The following is a 17,260-nucleotide window of genomic DNA, read 5'->3' as shown; positions in this document are numbered from 1 at the left end:
ATCGTAAGAGTGTGAGATTTGTCAGGATTGAAAGACATGTTCCACTTGTTTGCCCAGTCTGTGATTTTGTCCAGGTCTGCAGAGAGTGAGGAGGCAGCAGACTGCCGATCTGAGGGATGAAGAATGGAGCGACAGAGAATAGAGTCATCAGCAAAGAGATACAGAGGATTTTCAAGAGAGTCAGAGAGATCATTGATGAAGACCAGAAAAAGCACAGGGCCTAGAACACTGCCTTGTGGAACTCCAGCCTGAACAGGAAGAGGAGATGAGAGAAACCCATTCAGGGCCACACGTTGACTACGACTAGAGAGGAAGTCCGCCAGCCATGCGTGGAGATTTCCATGGATACCAAAAGAGGAGAGTTTGGTGAGGAGAGCGGGGTGCCAGACCGTATCGAAGGCACGTGATATGTCAAGGGAGACAGCTCTAATTTCCTGTTTGGCATTGAGGACCTCCATCCATTGTTGAGAAAGCAGAAGCAGCATGTCCAGAGTAGAGTGTCCAGGTCTGAAACCAAATTGATGATCAGAGATCAAGCCATTGGAGAAGAGGAAAGATTTCATATCTGAAGCAATGATGGATTCCATGACTTTGCTGATAATTGGGAGAAGGCTGATTGGTCTGTAGTTGCTGGGATCTGTTTTTGCACCTTTTTTGTGCAAAGCGGTGATGTTGGCAGATTTCCAAGCAGATGGAAGATGACCTTGAGCAAAAGAGAGGGTGAAGAGAACAGAGAGAGGGAGTGAAAGAGCGGAAGAACAGGATTTTAGGACCCGTGGGCTGATGCCGTCAGGTCCAGTTGCAGAATCCGAGTAAGGAGCCGAGTAAGGATCCGAGTAAGGTTGCTTTCTGAAGCATGGTGGTGGGAGTATCATGATTTGGGGCTGCTTTGTGAAGCATGGTGGTTGGAGTATCATGGTTTGGGGCTGTTTTGTGAAGCATGGTGGTGGGAGTATCATGATTTGGGGCTGCTTTGTGAAGCATGGTGGTGGGAGTATCATGATTTGGAGCTGCTTTGTGAAGCATGGTGGTGGGAGTATCATGATTTGGGGCTGCTTTGTGAAGCATGATGGTGGGATTATCATGATTTGGTGCTGCTTTGTGAAGCATGGTGGTGGGATTATCATGGTTTGGGGCTGTTTTGTGAAGCATGGTGGTGGGAGTATCATGATTTGGGGCTGCTTTGTGAAGAATGGTGGTGGAAGTATCATGATTTGGGGCTGCTTTGTGAAGCATGATGGTGGGATTATCATGGCTTGGGGCTGTTTTGTGAAGCATGGTGGTGGGAGTATCATTGTTTGGGGCTGCTTTCTGAAGCATGGTGGTGGGAGTATCATTGTTTGGTGCTGCTTTCTGAAGCATGGTGGTGGGAGTATCATGGCTTGGGGCTGCTTTGTGAAGCATGGTGGTGGGATTATCATGGTTTGGGGGCTGATTTGTGAAGCATTGTGGTGGGAGTATCATGGTTTGGGGCTGTTTTGTGAAGCATTGTGGTGCGAGTATCATGGTTTGGGGCTGTTTTGTGAAGCATGATGGTGGGAGTATCATGGTTTGGGGTTGCTTGGGGTTGCTTTGTGAAGCATGGTGGTGGGAGTATCATGGCTTGGGGCTGCTTTGTGAAGCATGGTGGTGGGAGTATCATGGCTTGGGGTTGCTTTGTGAAGCATGGTGGTGGGAGTATCATGGCTTGGGGCTGCTTTGTGAAGAATGGTGGTGGAAGTATCATGATTTGGGGCTGCTTTGTGAAGCATGATGGTGGGATTATCATGGCTTGAGGCTGTTTTGTGAAGCATGGTGGTAGGAGTATCATGATTTGGGGCTGCTTTGTGAAGCATGGTGGTGGGAGTATCATTGTTTGGGGCTGCTTTGTGAAGCATGGTGGTGGGAGTATCATGGTTTAGGGTTGCTTTCTGAAGCATGGTGGTGGGAGTATCATGATTTGGGGCTGCTTTGTGAAGCATGGTGGTGGGATTATCATGGTTTGGGGCTGCTTTGTGAAGCATGTTGGTGGGAGTATCATGGTTTAGGGTTGCTTTCTGAAGCATGGTGGTGGGATTATCATGGTTTGGGGCTGCATTGTGAAGCATGTTGGTGGGAGTATCATGGTTTAGGGTTGCTTTCTGAAGCATGGTGGTGGGATTATCATGGTTTGGGGCTGCTTTGTGAAGCATGGTGGTGGGATTATCATGGTTTGGGGCTGCTTTGTGAAGCATGTTGGTGGGAGTATCATGGTTTAGGGTTGCTTTCTGAAGCATGGTGGTGGAATTATCATGGTTTGGGGCTGCATTGTGAAGCATGTTGGTGGGAGTATCATGGTTTAGGGTTGCTTTCTGAAGCATGGTGGTGGGATTATCATGGTTTGGGGCTGCTTTGTGAAGCATGGTGGTGGGATTATCATGATTTGGGGCTGCTTTGTGAAGCATGGTGGTGGGATTATCATGGTTTGGGGCTGCTTTGTGAAGCATGGTGGTGGGAGTATCATGGTTTAGGGCTGCTTTGTGAAGCATGGTGGTGGGAGTATCATGATTTGGGGCTGCTTTGTGAAGCATGGTGGTGGGATTATCATGGTTTGGGGCTGCTTTGTGAAGCATGGTGGTGGGAGTATCATGATTTGGGGCTGCTTTGTGAAGCATGGTGGTGGGAGTATCATGGTTTGGGGCTGCTTTGTGAAGCATGGTGGTGGGAGTATCATGATTTGGGGCTGCTTTGTGAAGCATGATGGTGGGAGTATCATGGCTTGGGGCTGCTTGGTGAAGCATGTTGGTGGGAGTATCATGGCTTGGGGCTGCTTTGTGAAGCATGTTGGTGGGAGTATCATGGCTTGGGGCTGCTTTGTGAAGCATGGTGGTGGGAGTATCATGGTTTGGGGCTGGTTTGTGAAGCATGATGGTGGGAGTATCATGGCTTGGGGCTGCTTTGTGAAGCATGGTGGTGGGAGTATCATGGTTTGGGGCTGCTTTGTGAAGCATGGTGGTGGGAGTATCATGGTTTGGGGCTGCTTTGTGAAGCATGATGGTGGGAGTATCATGGCTTGGTGCTGCTTTGTGAAGCATGGTGGTGGGAGTATCATGGTTTGGGGCTGCTTTGTGAAGCATGATGGTGGGAGTATCATGGTTGGGGCTGCTTTGTGAAGCATGGTGGTGGGAGTATCATGGTTTGGGGCTGCTTTGTGAAGCATGGTGGTGGGAGTATCATGGTTTGGGGCTGCTTTGTGAAGCATGGTGGTAGTGGGAGTATCATGGTTTGAGGCTGCTTTGCTGCCTCAGGACCCGGACGGCTTGCCATCATTGATGGAACCATGAGTTCAGGATTGTAGCAGCAAATTCTATAGGAGAATGTCAGGGCATCCATCCATGAGCTGAAGCTTAACAGGAAGTGGGTCGTGCAGAAAGACAACAATCCTAAACACACAAGTAAATCTACAACAGAATTACTGAAACAGAAGAGATTTTGCGTTTTGGAATGGCCAAGTCAAGTCCAGACTTTAACCCAATTGAAATGTTGTGGCACAAACTGAAGTGAGCAGTTCATGCAAGAAAGCTCACAAATATCTAAGTGGTAGCAGTTCTCTAAGGAAGAATAGGCCCAAATTCCACGTCGTCATGTGCTGGACTGATCAAGAGTTACAGCAAACGTTTGGATGAAGTTATTGCTGCTCAAGGGGTGCCACCAGTTACTGAATGTAAAGGTTCACAAACTTTTTTCGACAAAGTTTTGAAGTTTTTTTGAAGTTTTTCACAAACCTTTCAATAAAAAAATTAATGAAAAAGTGGATTTTTTTTTGTGTGCTATTTGTTCATTTTGTGAGGTTGTCTTTATTTATTATTATAACTTAGATGAACATCTGATCACATTTTAGGTTAAATTTATGCAGAAATATAGAAAAAAAATTATAAAGGGTTCACAAACTTTTTCTCCCCACTGCAGATCTAAGGCCTTGACTCTAAGGAATGTTTGGCTTTCACCTGTTCACCTGGTCTTTGATGTACTTCTGCCCCTTCCAGGGCCTTCTCTAGGTTGCTAGTTTGTAATTGTCATGTCCACTGGTTGTCCGTTTGGGTTGCTAAATGTCTGGACTCGTTCAATTTCAGCTATTTGGTTATGGCCAGAATGTTGATCTCAAAATATCGGTATTTAAAAAGGTCGGCCATTGTGTGCTGCCATTCTGGCCAATTTCCTTGCCTGGGATGTGTCATTTAATGACAAAACGTGACATAAAAGGATATGGATGTTCGGTCAAGTTAATAATTAGAATGGAGTGTGTCCAATGAAGATGGACAAAATGTCGTCCATCTGTGTCTAAATAAGTTATTCGATCATTGCATCGTTGGTTTGAGTTGTTCTTTGCGGGGCAGATTCCTGCCTGGTGGTGACCGAAGTAGATTTTATATAATTTGGCATTTCAAACGATTATTATTGATGTTAAAGCACGGCGTTACGCGCGCTGCTTGCGAGCAAGGAGGAAGCGGACAAGCGGTAACTTATAAGCGTCTTTATTTCAGGAGCTCACTGTAACACTGGCGCGCTCCGGGCTGCGCGCCCGGTGTATATCATGAGGCCACGCCTACCCCTCGGGCGTGGCCACCGCCCACTTGGTGCGCGGAATGATGTCACCACGCCAGTGGGCTTCTGTGTCCGCCACACGCGCCCCCCCAGAATTCCCGCGCACCTGGAGGGCCAGTTTGCGGGGCAGGCGAATGACCCGGCCGAAGCGCCCCCTGGCGATCGGCGGCGTCCGGGGTGCAGGGATGCCAGGTGGGATGCCCCTGGCTGCCCCTGGGATGGGTGCAGGACTGGGGGGTGGCGTGGCGGCGGGGCTGGGCGGTGCCGGGGGTCCGCCCGCAGGGGGGCGGACCCGACGTGGGGGTCGGGCCACTGGCGGTGGATGGTCCACGTCGAGGTGGGCCGGCTTGAGGTGGTCCACCGAAACGCGGTCAGGAGTACCGCCGATGTCCAGGGTGAAGTGCTTCGCCCCGGTCTCCAGCACGCGGAAAGGCCCGTCGTACGGGGGCCGCAGTGGTGTCCGGTGGGCATCGTGGCGGACGAAGACGTACTCCGCCGTGCGAAGCTCCGGGGCGACGTGCGTCGGTGGGTGCCCGTGGCATGCCGTTGGCACCGGGGCGAACCTCTGGGCGGTCTCTTGCAGAGCGGAGCGCTGCTGTGCCGTGGACCATGGTGCCGTGGAGTCAGGGAGGAACTCGCCCGGCACCCGCAGTGGTTGCCCGAAGACCAACTCCGCCGCGGATGCGCGCAGGTCCTCCTTGGGCGCCGTCCGGAGGCCCAGCAGGACCCAGGGGAGCCTGTCGACCCAGCCGCCGTCGCGGAGGGTGGCCCGGAGCACGGCCTTCAATGAGCGGTGAAATCGCTCACACAGGCCGTTAGCCTGGGGGTGGTAGGCCGTGGTTCGGTGCAGCCGGACCCTGAGCCCCTGCGCGACCGCCCCCCAGAGCTCCGAGGTGAACTGGGGGCCGCGGTCGGACGAGATGTCTGAGGGGGCGCCGAACCGGGCGACCCAGGTGGCGATGAAAGCCTGCGCGACATCGGCCGCCGTTGTCGACGCCAAGGGCACGGCCTCCGGCCACCGGGTGGTGCGGTCCACCATGGTGAGGACGTAGGTGAAACCCCGCGAGGGGGGCAGAGGTCCCACCAGGTCCACGTGGACGTGGTCAAACGGGCGTTCCGGCACCGTGAACGGGGCCAACGGGGCCTGGGTGTGCCGGTGCACCTTGGCACGCTGGCACGCGAGGCACGTCCTGGCCCAGCCACGGACGGCCTTCCGGAGGCCATGCCAGACGAACTTGTCGGCGATCAGCCTTTGGGAGGCCCTCGCGCCCGGGTGGGACAGGGCCGTGGATGGCGTCAAACACCTGGCGCTGCCAGCCCGCGGGCACGATGGGGCGAGGACGCCCGAGGGAGACGTCGCACAAGAGGGCCGCGCCCGCGCCGTCGAACGGCACCTCGGTGACGCGGAGGCCCGTGACGGCGGTCCGCAAGGCCTGGACGTCGGGGTCAGCGGCCTGGTCCGCTGCCATCCGGGCATAGTCGATGCCGAGGTGGACTGCGTGGGCGACGGCCCGGGAAAGACAATCCGCCACCGGGTTGTCCTTCCCCGCGACGTGCTGGATGTCCGTCGTGTACTCGGACACGGCCGAGAGTTGACGCTGCTGCCGGGCCGACCACGGCTCGGTGACCTTGCCCATCGCGAAGATCAGCGGCTTGTGGTCGACGAAGGCAGTGAACGCACAGCCCTCGAGCAGATGGCGGAAGTGCCTGACCGCCAAGTGAAGCCCGAGCAACTCGCGGTCGAAGGTACTGTAACGGCGTTCGGGCGGGCAAAGCTGCCGGCTAAAGAACGCCAGCGGTTGCCAAGCTCCACGCACCCATTGCTCGTGCACCGCGCCCACTGCGTAGTCCGAGGCATCGGTGGTGAGGGCGATCGGTGCATCGGGCGCCGGGTGCGCGAGCATGGTGGCGTTAGCCAAGGCGAGCTTCGCGCCCGTGAACGCCGTGTCCATCTGCTCAGTCCAGGTAACGTCGCCTTTGCCCGGCTTACCTCGGAGAGCTTCGTGCAGGGGGCGCAGGAGCTGGGCGATACGGGGCAGGAACCGATGGTAAAAGTTCACCATGCACAGGAACTCCTGCAGCCCTCTGATCGTGCGGGGGCGCGGAAACCCCTTCACCGCCTCCACCTTGGCCGGCAGGGGGACGGCCCCGTGCCTGGTGACACGGTGCCCCAGAAAATCGATTATGGCGGCGCCGAACCGGCACTTTGCGGGGTTCACAATCAGGCCATGCTGGCCCAGGCGTTCGAAGAGCGTGCGGAGGTGGCGTAGGTGCTCTTCGCGGGACGCGCTGGCGACGAGGATATCGTCCAGGTAGACGTAGACAAAATCCAAGTCGCGCAGGACGCTGTCCATCAGTCGCTGGAACGCCTGAGCCGCATTCTTCAGACCGAAGGGCATGCGTAGGAACTGGAAGAGTCCGAATGGCGTGATGACCGCCGTCTTCGGGACGTCCTCCTGCCTGACGGGGACCTGATGGTAGCCGCGTATGAGGTCCACCTTCGAGAAGAAGGACATGCCCGCCAAACGGGCGGAAAAGTCCTGAATGTGGGGGACGGGGTAGCGGTCGGGAGTCATGGCGTCATTGAGATGGCGATAGTCCCCGCACGGTCGCCATCCCCCGCCGGGCTTCGGCACGATGTGCAGCGGCGACGCCCAAGCGCTCTCTGAGCGCCGAACGATGCCGAGTCGCTCCACGGTAGCGAACGCCGCTTTTGCCACCGCCAGCTTCGTCGGCTCGAGGCGGCGTGCCCGGGCGTAGACCGGTGGCCCGACGGTGGGGATGTGATGGGCCACCCCGTGCTTGACGGCCCCCGCCGAGAAGGTGGGCCGCGTGAGGGCCGGGAAGCCGGCGAGGAGGCGGGTGAATGCGTCTGCTGCCGGAAGCGTACAGACCAACGTGGCCGGAACCGAACCGTTCGGCAAGCCGCTTGGCAAGCCGCTCGTTGAGCTGCTCGCCGAGCTGGGCAACGCACAAGCGAGTGAGCTGAACGTCTCGGCCTGGACAAGACGTCTGCGCTTGACGTCGACCAGGAGCCCATTAGCGCACAGGAAGTCCGCGCCAAGCAGTGCCATGGGCACGTCGGCGGTGACGAACGTCCATCGGAAAACCTGCCCTCCGAACCGCAGAGAGAGGCAGCGTTTTCCTTACGTACGGATGGGCATCCCGTTCGCGGCAAGCAGCGCGGGGCCCCCACCCGCGGCGTGCTTGTCTGACGTGCCGGCGGGAACGACACTCACCTGCGCTCCCGTGTCGCACAGGTAACGGCGCCCGGAGAAGGTGTCCGTTATGAACAGCAGGCTGCTCGAATGGCCGGCGCTCATCGCCACTATTGAGCGCCGGCCCGGGCGTTTCCCGACCTGTTGAAGGAGCATGGCGGATGACACTGCCGAGCTTCGTGGCCGAACTTGGCGTGGAACCAGCACCAGGTGGTGGAGCTGGAGGAGCGCGGCTGGCTCCGCCAGGCCGGTGGAGTTGGCGGGTTTCCCCGCGGTGGCGGTTTTCGCCGCGGCGGTGGGCGGGGCGTGGCGGCGGTCACGAGGTGCGTATCAGCATGCTGCGTATGCTGTATAAGCTGATGCTGTGGATCAGCAGCATCAGCAGCATTAGCAGCATCAGCAGCATTAGCAGCATCAGCCACGAGGGCCGTGACGGCCACGCCGACTCTCGCCCGCGTGTCCGAAGCGGCGAAGTACTTGTCCGCCTCGGCCGCCAATGCTCGGGGTTCCGTTAGCCCGGTCCCGGCCAACGCGAGGCGAACCTGCGCTGGAAGTTGGCGACGGAAAAGCACCCGGAATAGAGAACCGGGGGCTTCGTCGCCCAACAGTGACAGCATATGGTCCATTCGGACCGACGGGCGCGTGTCACCGAGCTTGGGGAGATCCAGGAGGCGGTCGGCCCGTGCGTCGTCCGTGAGGCCGAACGTGGCTAGGAGTAGCCGCTTGAGTGCCTCGTACTTGTGGCCGTCCGGTGGGTGGCGAAGGACGGACACAGCTCGAGCGGCCGTGCCGGGCCCGAGGGAGGCGACGACGTGGCAATAGCGCGTGTCATCGCCGGTGAGGCGCCGAAGCTGAAATTGGGCTTCGGCCTGGACGAACCAGACTTCGGCCTGAGCCTCCCAAAATTCGGGAAGTTTGATGAAGTTGGCCATGGCAATGGCGTCGCGTGTGGAAGGATCGCTCCGGCAGATCCAACGTTGAGGGGGTCACCAGTAAAGCACGGCGTTACGCGCGCTGCTTGCAAGCAAGGAGGAAGCGGACAAGCGGTAACTTATAAGCATCTTTATTTCAGGAGCTCACTGTAACACTGGCGCGCTCCGGGCTGCGCGCCCGGTGTATATCATGAGGCCACGCCTACCCCTCGGGCGTGGCCACCGCCCACTTGGTGGGCGGAATGATGTCACCACGCCAGTGGGCTTTTGTGTCCGCCACAATGTAATCAGAGAGTTATCGGAACATTCCACGGTTTATGGTATCTCCCGTGCATACATCACATGTCTCATCGTGTCCAACAGGTCGGATTATTTCCCAGTGAATGTGTGAGGCTGATTGGAGACGGAGATGTCGAAGCCGTCGTGTCTCCGGAGCCACCACTGACGCCCGGTGAGGACCCACGGTCATTTCCGCGTGCTACCCATAACCCCTCACCACAAGCAAAATACTAGGCCTCGAAGGCCCTGCTGCTTTGAAATTGATATAAAATTGTATTTTGCGATTTGAAGTCGTATTTTGAACATTTGCGAAATTTGTTTGAATCCTCAAGTGATCGTCGCATCCCCTCGGATATTGTTCTAACGGAACTCGACATCACAGTCGAATGTTTGTGGAATGGCGTGCTGACCGATCAAAACATTGAATGACATCTCAAGAACGAACCTCGAACTGTTATCATGAAATATCCGTTTGGCTTTTGCTTTAAGAGCGTCGGTAGTTTTGTGGTTGTTGTGATTCAAGGTTGTGCCCGCAGTGTCCCGGAAACACGGCAAGCTGCGCACGTTTTTGCGAAGCTTCATGCGGTCCCGCCCGTCCAAGCAGCGTCTTCGCCAGCGAGGGATCCTCCGAGAAAGGGTCTTCGGCTGTGACCTGGGAGAACTCTTGCTAAACTACCGCCAAGATGGTGAGAACCGCGACCTCCAATGTGATTTGGGGTTATCAAGCCGGGCGGCTTGGCGGTGTAATGTGGTTTTATCGTCATTCCGACTGGTGGACCCGACTCGTATAACTATCGTGCACTACTGTAACATCGGACTGAGAACGCAAGGATTCATTGATGTTTCTGCCAAAATCTCCCCCTCCCCCACCCCCAAACACATGTGTTAGTTCCACAGGTGGTGCAGACCTGTACAGAATTCATCGAGCGACACGGAGTCGTAGACGGGATATATCGGCTGTCTGGAGTTACCTCGAACATCCAACGTCTCCGGTTAGTTATTTTAATATAAACTAGTGCGTGCCCGTACGTTTGTTCTCATCCGTTCATCCGTTTGTTCTGCACGACGCCTTGTGACGCGCGTAGCATCGCGTGTCAAGCGAGCAGCTCGTTCCTCATCCGTTTCGTCTGCACGACACCTTGCCTCGCGTTCAGTGTTGTCTGCCAAGCGAGCAGCTCGTTCCTCATCCGTTTCATCTGCACGACGCCTTGCCTCGCGTTCAGTGTTGTCTGCCAAGCGAGCAGCTCGTTCTTCATCTGTTTCAGCTGCACGACGCCTTGCCTCGTGCGTAGCGTCGCATGTCAAGCGAGCAGCTCGTTCTTCATCCGTTTCGTCTGCACGACGCCGTGCCTCGCGTTCAGTGTTTTCTGCCAAGCGAGCAGCTCGTTCTTCATCTGTTTCAGCTGCGCGACGCCTCGTCACGTGCGTGGCGTCGCGTGTCAGGCGAGCAGCTCGTGCTTCATCAGATTCCATAGCGCAAGAACGACGCGCAGTTTCCTTCCTTCACTCTCGTAAACGACGAATGGATTGGGGCATTGTGTTTAACTCCAATCAATCTATAATATAGACAGTAAGTACATAGACAGTTGTGGGAGCTGTGCTCGCACGATAAAGCCAGACAAAATGGACGATACAGGAACGAAGTTTCACCGAGCTATTTATTTTAGCTCAACACGAAAGAACTCAAAAGCACTGCATCTGCCGATCGAACGGGCGGCAATTTATAATCAAAGTTCAACACACAAAAGCCACGCCTCTCAGGCGGGGCGTGGTATGCAAATAGGTAAGCCACGCCTCTCAACGGGGTGTGGTATGCGAGTCAAATGTTCGCCCGGGAAAGGCAAGTCTGGACATGTCCGGGCGAGTCCGGGCAAGTCACCGCTCACCGGTTGCGTCATTGGCCGGTGCAAGATGATTGTATATGCTTCCGGTAACCGCTACATGCGCCCCCCCAGAATTAACTTGCACCAGGAGAGTCAGTTTGAGGGGGGTCTTGATGATCCGGCCGCAACGACCCCTGGTGATTCGTGTGGGGGTGGTAGGTGGCGTGGCGGTGGATGGTCGGGCAGGGGGCTTGGTTGACGGGGGACGGCCCAGCCGTGGAGGAAGGGCCAACCATGGAAGTTGGTCGAGGTCCAAATGGGCCGGTTTGAGGCGGTCCACGGAGATGTGGTCTGGTTTGCCGCCGATGTCCACGATGAACGACTTGTCGTCCCTTTTCAGGACCCGGAAAGGTCCATCGTACGGCGGCCGGAGCGGTCCCCGGTGTGCGTCGTTGCGGACAAAAACGTACTCCGCAGTGCGAAGTGCTGGGGGGACGTGGGGTTGGGGGCAGCCGTGATGGGACGTGGGCACGGGGGCAAATCTCCTGGCGGCCTCCTGGAGGACCGAGCGTTGGCGAGCCGCGGACCAGGGGCCGGTGGCGTCAGGGATGAACTCGCCCGGCACGTGCAGTGGCTGGCCATAGACCAGCTCGGCGGTGGAAGCCTGGAGGTCCTCTTTAGGGGCCGTTCGGAGGCCCAATAGGACCCACGGGAGCCTGTCGGCCCAACCGTCGTCCTGGAGGCTGGCCCTGAGAGCGGCCTTCATCGAGCGGTGGAACCGCTCACACAAGCCATTGGCTTGGGGGTGGTAGGCTGTGGTGCGGTGAAGCTTGACACCCAGGGCCTGGGCGACCGCGCCCCAAAGCTCGGAGGTGAATTGCGGGCCTCTGTCGGAGGTGTCCGAGGGGGTGCCGAAACGGGCAATCCAAGTGCCAATGAAGGCCTGCGCCATGTCGGCGGATGTTGTTGATGCCAGCGGGACGGCCTCCGGCCACCTGGTGGCCCTGTCCACCATCGTGAGGAGGTGGGTGAAGCCCCGCGAGGAGGGAAGGGGTCCCACCAGGTCCACATTGTCGTGGTCGAAGCGCCGCGTGGGCACGTCAAATGGTGCCAACGGGGACTGGGTGTGCCGGTGGACCTTCGCCTGCTGGCAGGCGACATAGGCGTTGGCCCAGTCGTGGACGTCTTTACGGAGCCCGTGCCAGACGAACTTCGCTGCCACGAGCTTCTGCGATGCCTTCCGGCCCGGGTGGGGAAGGCCGTGGAGGGCGTCAAAAATGTGCCGCTGCCATCCGGTGGGCATGATGGGGCAAGGTTGGCCCAGGGAAACGTCGCACAGGAGAACTGTGCCTGTGTCCTCGAAGGGGACGTCGGCCAACTGCAGGCCTGTGTCCACTGTCCGGAGGACTTGCACCGTGGGGTCGGCGGTCTAGTCGGCCGCCATGCGGGCGAAGTCCACACCCAGGTGGACGGCGTTCGCGCCGGACCGGGAGAGGCAATCGGCCACAGCGTTGTCCTTGCCCGCGACATGCCGGATGTCCGTTGTAAATTCGGACACGGCGGAGAAGTGGCGCTGCTGGCGGGCCGACCACGGCTCCGTAACTTTGGCCATGGCGAAGACCAGGGGTTTGTGGTCCACAAACGCCGTGAACGGGCGGCCCTCTAAAAGATGGCGGAAGTGGCGAATGGCCAGGTAAAGGCCGAGGAGCTCGCGGTCGAAAGCGCTATACTTGCGCTCGTTAGGGCGAAGCTGCCGGCTGAAGAAGGCAAGCGGTTGCCAAGCCCCGTTCACCCACTGTTCATGCACGGCACCCACCGTGTAGTCAGAAGTGTCCGTGGTGAGGGCGATGGGTGCGTCGAGCGCCGGGTGCGCCAGCATGGTCGTGTTGGCGAGGGTCAGCTTAGCGCCCGTAAACGCCTCATCCATATCTTTGGTCCAGGCGACGTCGTGCTTGGCCGGCTTGCCCCGGAGGGCTTCGTACAGGGGGCGCATGAGTTGGGCGGCGCGAGGCACGAACCGGTGGTAGAAATTTACCATCCCCAAAATTTCCTGCAGGGCCTTGATGGAGCGGGGGCGCGGGAAACTTGTGACTGCCTCCACCTTGGTCGGCAGCGGAACGGCCCTGCGCTTCGTGATGCGGTGCCCCAGGAAGTCGACGGCCGTTACGCCAAACTGGCATTTCGCCGGGTTGATGATGAGGCCGTGCTGGCCGAGGCGCTCAAAAAGCGTGCGCAGGTGGATGAGGTGCTCCGCCCGGGAAGTGCTGGCGACGAGAATGTCGTCCAGATAGACGAAAAGAAAGGTGAGGTTGCGCAGCACGCTGTGCATCAGCTGCTGGAATGCCTGGGCCGCGTTCTTAAGGCCGAACGGCATGCGAAGTAACTCGAAGAGGCCAAAAGGTGTAATTACCGCCGTCTTTGGCACATCGGCCGGCCGGACGGGTACCCGGTGGTAGCCCCGAATGAGGTCGACCTTGGAAAAGATCACCCGCCCCGCCAAACGGGCGGAAAAGTCCTGTATATATGGTATCGGGTACCGGTCGGGGGTGGTGGCGTCGTTGAGGCGGCGGTAATCGCCGCATGGTCGCCATCCGCCACCCGGTTTGGGCACGATGTGCAGGGGCGAGGCCCACGCGCTATTCGAGCGCTGCACAATGCCCAATCGCTCCAGCGCGTCGAATTCCGCCTTCGCCACGGCCAGTTTGGCCGGGTCGAGGCGACGAGCCCTGGCGTAGTCCGGTGGACCTGTGGTCGGGATGTGGTGTTCGTCGCCGTGCTTGACGGCGACGGCCGAAAACGTTGGCTGCATGAGGGCGGGAAACTCGGCGAGTAGGCGGGTGAAATCGTCCGCGGCCGGGAGCGCGCAGGCTAGCTTAGTCGGAGCGGAGCCGCTCAATGAGCAAGCGAGTGAACTGAAGGTCTCCGGGTTGATCAGCTGACGCCGTTTGACGTCGACCAAAAGCCCATGGGCGCAAAGAAAATCTGCACCCAGCAAGGCCATGGGCACGTTCGCCGTGATGAAGTCCCACCTGAAGCGCTGGCACCCGAAGCAGAATGTGACGCTGCACGAACCGAAGGTGTGGATGGAGGAGCCGTTTGCGGCAACCAAGGCGGGGCCGCAAAGCGCGGCCTGTTAGTCCTCCACCGAGGCGGGTATCACGCTCAGCTGAGCGCCGGTGTCGCACAAAAATCGCTGCCCGGACGCTGTGTCCGTAATAAACAGAAGGCTGCCTGAATGGCTGACCCTCATGGCAGGCAGCGAGCGCCGGCCTGGTCATTTCCCGACCTGCCGAAAGTGCACGGTGGGTGGCACGTTCTGGCCTTCTGCCCGAACCTGGCGTGGTAATAGCACTGGTCCGCTCTGGTGGAGGCTCCGGCGGTCGCGTCGGGTTCGGTCGACGGTGCGTCGCGGTGGCCGCTGCCGCCAGTGGCGCTGACTCGGCCGGTGGTGGCGCCGGTCGTGGCACGGGCGTTGCCTCGGTCGGCCCAGGGTTCCAGGCAGCCGCTCCGACGTGTCGCCTGGTCGAGAAAAATTTATCGGCCTCCTTGGCCAGGGCGCGAGGGTCCGTGATGGGCGAGTTAGCCAAAGCTAACCGTACCTGCCCGGGTAGCCGCTGGAGGAACAGCTCGCGGAAGAGGAAGTCCGGGCTGTGGTCACCGAGAAGAGCAAGCATGTGGTCCATGCTTTCGGATTGACGGGCCTCGCCCAGCTCCGGGAGGTCGAGTAGTTGTCGCGCGCGTTCGGTCTCCGTGAGTCCAAATGCACCGAGGAGTAGGCCTTTGAGCGCGCCGTATTTGTCGGCGTTCGGCGGGTTCTGTAGGAAGCTCAGGACTCGGGCAGTGGTGGAGGCGTTGAGCGCGGAGACCACATGGTGGTAGCGCGTCGTGTCCTCCATAATTTTCTGCAGGGCGAATTGAGAAGCCGCTTGAGCAAACCAAACGGCCGCGTGCGACTCCCAAAAGCCCGGGAGCTTCAAAGCTACAGCTGACTCCATCGCCGTGTTCTTAGAAAGGGGTCACCAATTGTGGGAGCTGTGCTCGCACGATAAAGCCAGACAAAATGGACGACACAGGAACGAAGTTTCACCGAGCTATTTATTTTAGCTCAACACGAAAGAACTCAAAAGCACTGCATCTGCCGATCGAACGGGCGGCAATTTATAATCAAAGTTCAACACACAAAAGCCACGCCTCTCAGGTGGGGCGTGGTATGCATATAGGTAAGCCACGCCTCTCAACGGGGCGTGGTATGCGAGTCAAGTGTTCGCCCGGGAAAGGCAAGTCTGGACATGTCTGGGCGAGTCCGGGCAAGTCACCGCTCGCCGGTTGCGTCATCGGCCGCTGCAAGATGATTGTGTATGCTTCCGGTAACCGCTACACAGTAAGTATAAGCCAGATACGACAGTATAGATAGATAAGAAAGTAAGATAGTAGTGAGATACAATCAAGACAGTAAGTCGTCACTATCCGTAAGTCCGGAAGTTAAGTCCTCGCTGTCCGGAAGGTCGCATATCGCAGTTACGATTAATCGCAAATTAGTTTTATTGGCCAATTATTCTATTAGCGCCAACATATTTTGCCTTTTTGCTATTCCATCGCAAGGAGAAGCCCAAAGAGAAGAGAAGAGAAGAGAAGAAAGAAAAATAAAACAAAAACCTTTCAAACCCCGAGGCAGAAACAACAAACACACAGGCGGTTCCTTCGCTCTAGCGTGACCGTACGTGCAAAAAAAAAACAAAAAAAACTTTCACCGTTGCTTCGGTCTTTGCTCTACCTTGAAAAGGCACATCCTCAGGTCCCCAGCAATATAGCTGGCAAGTTTCGATTAGATCGGACCAGTGGTTGTCGAGAAACAGCAGTCACAGACACACAGAGATTACTGGAATTATAGAGAGATATGCTCTTGAAAACTCGCCAAACAAGTCACATGATTGTATTAGATTATTACATGATTTTAAATGCATTGATTTCCTTTGGCGTACGTTCTGTGATCTTTGTAATAACATGTTGTCTCTTTTAGCATATTGAAGGTGAAACCTGAATTTAAATGTGAAATGATGTGTGTTTAAACCAAACCACACAAACCATCCACACAATCAAAACCACACAACCAAACCACACAATCAAACCACACAATCAAACCACACAATCAAACCGCACAATCAAACCACACAATCAAACCGCACAATCAAACCACACAAACTAACCACGCAATCAATCCACGCAATCAAACCACGCAATCAAACCACGCAATCAAACCACACAATCAAACCACGCAATCAAACCACGCAATCAAACCACACAATCAAACCACGCAATCAAACCACGCAATCAAACCACACAAACCAGCCACACAATCAAACCACACAAACCAACCACACAAACCAACCACACAATCAAACCACACAATCAAACCACGCAATCAAACCACGCAATCAAACCACACAAACCAGCCACACAATCAAACCACACAAACCAACCACACAAACCAACCACACAATCAAACCACACAATCAAACCACACAATCAAACCACACAATCAAACCACACAATCAAACCACACAATCAAACCGCACAATCAAACCACACAAACTAACCACGCAATCAAACCACACAATCAAACCACACAATCAAACCACACAAACCAACCACACAAACCAACCACACAATCAAACCACACAATCAAACCACACAATCAAACCACACAATCAAACCACACAATCAAACCACACAAACCAACCACACAAACTAACCACGCAATCAAACCACACAATCAAACCACACAATCAAACCACACAAACCAACCACACAAACCAACCACACAATCAAACCACACAATCAAACCACACAATCAAACCACACAATCAAACCACACAATCAAACCACACAATCAAACCACGCAATCAAACCACACAATCAAACCACACAATCAAACCGCACAATCAAACCACACAAACTAACCACGCAATCAAACCACACAAACCAGCCACACAATCAAACCACACAAACCAACCACACAAACCAACCACACAATCAAACCACACAATCAAACCACACAATCAAACCACACAATCAAACCACACAATCAAACCACACAATCAAACCACACAATCAAACCGCACAATCAAACCACACAAACTAACCACGCAATCAAACCACACAAACCAGCCACACAATCAAACCACACAAACCAACCACACAAACCAACCACACAATCAAACCACACAATCAAACCACACAATCAAACCACACAATCAAACCACACAATCAAACCACACAATCAAACCCTAAAACCACACAATCAAACCACACAATCAAACCACACAATCAAACCACACAATCAAACCACACAATCAAACCACACAATCAAACCACACAATCAAAGTTTACAACCTGAAGTTGTGGCTGGATGGCAGATTATATATACTGGCAACGGTACCCGCCC

The 17,260-nt window shown here is 56.0% G+C and overlaps 1 protein-coding gene across 1 annotated transcript in view; it reads left to right on the top strand.

Moving 5' to 3' along the window:
• Window positions 1-17,260, top strand: part of LOC137430936 (uncharacterized) — a 194,215-nt gene that overhangs the window by 149,229 nt on the left and 27,726 nt on the right. Inside the window, exons 12-14 of the mRNA XM_078781254.1 lie at window positions 9,077-9,164; window positions 9,529-9,678; window positions 9,882-9,984. Of these exons, the coding sequence (XP_078637380.1) occupies window positions 9,077-9,164; window positions 9,529-9,678; window positions 9,882-9,984 (341 nt within the window). The remainder of the gene's footprint in view (window positions 1-9,076; window positions 9,165-9,528; window positions 9,679-9,881; window positions 9,985-17,260) is intronic.

This window comes from Myxine glutinosa, chromosome 7, assembly GCF_964187855.1.
Source record: "Myxine glutinosa chromosome 7, kmMyxGlut1.1, whole genome shotgun sequence".
NCBI lineage: Eukaryota > Metazoa > Chordata > Myxini > Myxiniformes > Myxinidae > Myxine > Myxine glutinosa.
This window is presented reverse-complemented; position numbering and strand designations above follow the sequence as displayed.